The 5,456-nt window shown below is 38.3% G+C and overlaps 1 protein-coding gene across 1 annotated transcript in view; it reads left to right on the forward strand.

Annotated features, from left to right (window-relative positions):
• Positions 1 to 5,456, forward strand: part of slc8a2b (solute carrier family 8 member 2b) — a gene marked incomplete at its 5' end in the record, with an annotated part of 43,775 nt that overhangs the window by 23,672 nt on the left and 14,647 nt on the right. The window contains 2 exons of the mRNA XM_035679638.1: positions 1 to 85; positions 1,464 to 1,481. Of these exons, the coding sequence (XP_035535531.1) occupies positions 1 to 85; positions 1,464 to 1,481 (103 nt within the window). The remainder of the gene's footprint in view (positions 86 to 1,463; positions 1,482 to 5,456) is intronic.

A 5,456-nucleotide genomic window follows, 5' to 3' on the forward strand; every position in this document is an offset into this window, starting at 1 on the left:
ATAATTGATGATGAAGAATATGAAAAACATGAAAACTTCTTCATCGTATTGGAGGAGCCACGCTGGCTAAAGAGAGGAATCTCGGGTACGTATATGCAGAAGGTTATTTTGACTGGATTTAATGTGATTATTTTATTTGACCTCAAAGGAAAACTGTTGATCGACAGTAAAGACAGAATGTATAGGGCTGAGTATTGGACTCGATTCTTGGTTTATACAGACCAGACTTCCTCTGTAGCAATATCAAACTATTGAAAGAGCACTGAAAGCAGATATTGAATTTCTTGTGCACTCATTCTTTGAACAGTTTTAAGGAACATGATGTTGTCTTTTAGTTCTGGTTCATGTTCACATTGACTCTGCAGGGAGAGACGTGAGGCAGATACAGCGCAGGGTGAAAGGGACAGGTGCATGCTGGTGTTTTTAATGTGTGTTATTGTAGTTTGGCTGCTGAATATGCCCACTTATCAACACGGTCAGCTGCAGAGGCTTTGACACTGAGCTCACAGAGACGACTACTTTTAAAATCCTTTGTGCAAAATTCCTTCTCCTTCTGGGAGTCATGACTCAGTCAGTTTTTAAAATAGCCAGTCCTTAGTATAAAACTCGTTTTCCATGGAGGGCTTGGTTGTGTTAATCACTCTGATTCTAATGTAATATAAAATATAAACAATATAATGATGCTGTTTATCATGTTAGCAGCAGGTTTCTTTATATGGTTAGTGGAACTTTGTAATCTTTAACTGCTGCATTAGTTTATTTTCAAATAAACTCTGCACAAGTAGCAAATTAAAATTCATCCTGCATATTTTTGTGCTGTATTTGTATTTTAGATTCTGTGGGTTTTTTGTGCGACAGCCTGTTTCTTTTCTATTTGTATTTTGTTCTGTTTGTTCAGTTTTTTAGCTGCTTCAGTGACCTACTTTACCCACAGGGATCAATAAAGTCCCATCTCATCTCAAACACAAAGACACACACACGCACAACTACACACATGTTCAGGGACCTATCGATTCATCTATTACCTGTCATCACTACAACAACACAAGGACTGAGTCACCTCCTTTTTTCTCTGTGGAGAGACAGAAAGAGCAGTATTTCAGATCAGAGGATTTTCTTACACTGTGAGATGAAGGGATAAGAGAAGAGATTTGTGTTGGTGGTAAAGAACAGAAAGTGATGATTTGTTTGTTTGTGGAGGGAGTGTGACAGGGTGAATGTGAGTGAGAATAACTTAAATTAAATTGAGACAGAATTAGAGCTCTTCTACAGTAAAGTTGTGTACACAGCATTCTCTATCTGAGCTTTCAACTGTTTCTGTGAGTATTTGTGAGTTTCATCTGAACGTAGAGTGGAGTTTGATGTATTATTAGATGTATTATTAGGATGAGCCCCTGATTGCATTGTTGCTGTCTGCCTGAATGTGTGCTATTACTTACTGCTCTTCTGTTCCTCTTTTACAGCTTTGCTGCTCAACCAAGGTAAGACCAGCAGATTATTCCTCCTGTTTCAAGCTCTGAATTAATTTTAACTAATTGAATTTCATTATCAATTAATCTTAATCGTTTTTTTGATTAATTTGTTAATTTTTAGTTCAATAGAATTTCCATAAAATAATGTAAATTGCATGTCACAATGTCCTGAAACCAGGTGTCTGGTTTTGTCTGACCAACAGTCCAAACCCCCAAAATATCTAGTTTGTAATATAAAACAGAGAAAAGCAGAAGATTTCATACTTGAGAACTGAAATAAAAACATTTTTGCTTGAAAATGATATTAACAATGATTAGACTATCACATAGCCAACTGTTCACTCAGCTCACGTAATCCAGCGCAAGCTCCACCTGCACGTCTAACTCAATGGGGGCTATATGGGATATGGATATCTTTGTAGAACTGTATCATTACTAACTAATCCATACATTTGTGCTACAATGTCTGGTCTTTAAAACTGCATTATTACATATTTGTAATTCATAAAGACATTTCTTGTTACAGTTTACATAAATATCTCCATATCCAAACCTGGGTGTAAAAGTACATGGCAATAAAAACTCATAGTAATATCCATCCAAGCTTTCTCTTAAAAATAAAAGTTCAACATCTTTTCTTGAAACTTTGCTTTAGATTAAGAAGTTTTATACCCATGAATAGACACTAAGACAATTAGTCCAAATGACTTAAACTGTGCTATAAACTCTTTCAGCTGCAGCTGCATAGGTTTTCTGCTCAGCTCGGACACTGTTTACTATGCACCACACTGTAATGGCTTGGCTCACATTTCTGGCATCTCTTTTAGCCCTGCTTGGGGAAGCGATGGGTATTTGTCTGTTTACATTTGGATCACAGCAGAACTGGCCTCTTTGAATCTCAGCATAGCACAATAGAACAGTTTGGGAATAAATGCTTACAAATGAGTTGGCGCTCCGCACTCTGGGCTTGGTTTGTGTGCCGTCACTCTGTGCTGATGCAGATTTATCACCGTGTTTGTGGCTTTTCTTGGACAACTAAATGGACTCTGCAGTGGCTGTGCTTTATCACAAATATCATACTATACTTTTAAACAAGGGAGAAAGAGGGGTAGAGCACTTCCTCCCTGCTAACTGACAATCCAGCAAATGAGCTTTAAACAGTCCTCTAGTGCCAAATCAAAATATACAAATAAGAAACCTAATATTCTCCAAACAGCAGCAGGTGAGTGCTGTATCCAAAGAAAATGTAATTTACCAATAATAATCCGAACCTGCTGCCAGAATGCTGCAGGTTCGCTGTAGGCAGTGAGCCTTAGTGCCCAGTAAAGAAGATTTATTCATTTATCTTTCCAAAACTCAAAGTACCTCTTGTTGCCACTTGGAGCCACCAGAGTACAAAGCAAGCGAGCAGCTTTAACCTCAAATGACTGACGATGAGAGGCAGCCAAAGCAGAATTCAGAGGCTAGAAGATCAAGTGGGAAACCCCGTGGTAGGGATGACGCATAATAATGACGCTCATTGTCCTGAAGGTGATTTCTCATTCACCGCACTTAACTGTCACAGCAGGAGAGGTTTCTCTGAGCCGAAAGATGTTGCTGCTCAGAGGAAATTATAAGAAACTCCTTATCCCTAATGTGTATAGGCCCTATACGTGCCATCAGGATGAGTATGAATATCTAAATAGGCTTGCTTCCATTAATTCCTTCAAGATAATATGGCTTTTGCCTACACATACTTATACATTCTTTAGTGAGGCTGGACCATTGCATTAGTACAGCTGATGGACATGCATGCTTCATTGGGGTGTATGAGCAGATGATCCTATACCTTCTGCTTCTTCAATTAATGCCTGTACTATCTAGAAAGGAAATAACTCAGGCTGTAGCAGGTAGACCCAGACAGTGGTCTGTGCTCAAGAGTACTCAAGCCTCATTAATATATAAGTATGCCCTTTTACTTCATTTGTAAAATTTAGCTTTAAGAACTGACTCAATGGCTAAGAAGCTGTTAAAGGTCCAGAGGATTTTTTTTAAATTGAATATAATAGTTTATAGTTTTCATTAGTGTATAATCACCTGAAAATGAGAATCTTTTGTGTTCCTCAGAATTGACCTTTTTCTGTAGTTTCTCCTACACACTTGGAAGGCTGAGCTGTATTTAGATGGTTGCAATCTGCAAGATGCTAGATGGCACTAAATCCTACACACTGGTCCTTTAATGACTGAATGAAAAAAATCACTCAGGTTTAGTACATCATACCAATCCCAGCTGTGGAGACACTGGTAAGTTGTCTCTTTGTGTATTTTCCCTCGTTTCAATCATGATCTTTTGTTGTGCTTTTATGTAATTTATTCTATCTAATGTTTTGTCTTTCATCTGGAACCTGAGTCTGAAATAAAGTTAGAATTAAATTGAGTTGAAGCGCCTCAAAGTGAAGAGAAGCCATGTTTGAGTATGTGTGTCTGACTGTGTTTGTGTTTATGACAGCTTGAAATAGTGTCAGTGAATACTGCAGGGACAGTTGCCATATGCTGCTTCACTCTTACAGTCTTTTCATAATTAGACATGGGCGGCCTTTGAAGAGAGGGGAGGGCTTTAATCTCACATACTCTCAATACCGCCTGGTCTCTTTATTTTCCTGTTCTCTCACTCCTGAGCAGAATGGATGAATGAAAAAAAAAAACACTTACAGCAGATATGAAACACATTAAGTGTTAATCCCCTGTCTCTGTCTGTCTCTGGATCAGGGTACATTTTATTGATCCAGCAGGAGGGCCCACACAGCAATCACAACATTATCACAACATTAAGGATCTTCGTTTCAGTGTTTCAGTCATTCATCAAGCAAAACAGGACAAAAATTCTCTGATTCCTGCTTTTCATTCATATCATTGGTTTTGCTCCGTTTTTTAAACAGAATATATTTGGGATTAGGACAGTTGGTCGGATAGAACAAGTCAGATGGAGATTTAGTTTCTTTTTTTTAATTGGTTAATTGTTTAGTGTGAGTAGTAATAGTGGGAGAGCTTGTGCCCTGTGTACCAAGTCTGAGTCTGCTGCAGCGGCCCAGGTTAGAATCCAACCTGTGGCCCTTTCTTACATGTCATCCCTCCTCTCTGTCTCCCCCCTTTCTGTTCACCTTACTCAACTGTAAAGGTAAATCCCCCAAAAAGTAAAGGCCCTGTTTTCACTGTGCAATTATTGGCTGTTCAAGACAAAAGTTGACACTGGTGAGAAAGTGTGGTGAAATCTTTGATTCAGAAACGGTGGTCCTACATCTCAAACATCCACTGAGAGACTATTCAGAGCTTTGGCAACTGGAGACAGGCTCCTTCAAAATTAAGATATTTAGGACCTCTAAAATACATAGAAAGAAATCTGTGCACACTCATAATGTGTGACAGGTGCGTCAGAGGAAGGTACAATTACAATATGACTCCCACACACTGTCTCATTTGCAAAAATATTTTATTATTTTAATGTTTAGGTCTTACATTATATGAAATTTAATTTTAAATTCACAAATTTTTATTTAACTGCTGCTATGACCCAATTTTACACAGCGAATCAGACTACAAAGTGAAATGATGCAGAATATAGTAGCAAGCTAACATAATGCTACTGCTAAAAAACATATTTACCTCAAACTCACTTTGTAAAATTGCTGATCGTCCATGTTGTCTCTTCAGCGCCTTCACATTCTCATCCTCTTTTGAGCTTTGTAACGCATAGAAGTGTCGGCATTATGGTCAAAGCTTGTTTACACTGTAGCACTACAATTCACCAGGCTTCCATCCCACTGTCTGACAAGTCATAAAATTTATNNTATTTTCTGTTTCAGTTAAGCAGCCAACCATCCAAATGTTAGTGTTTACATTTTGGAAGAAACTTTCCACCCCTGCTCTTCTCTTTCCTCTCTGTAGATCCACCTCTCTAATCTTTCTGTGTCGCTGTGTTGTTGTTTTTCTGCTTCCTCACACACA

The sequence above is a fragment of the Morone saxatilis genome, unplaced genomic scaffold, assembly GCF_004916995.1.
Source record: "Morone saxatilis isolate NCDOM2014 unplaced genomic scaffold, NCSU_SB_2.0 Contig8, whole genome shotgun sequence".
NCBI lineage: Eukaryota > Metazoa > Chordata > Actinopteri > Moronidae > Morone > Morone saxatilis.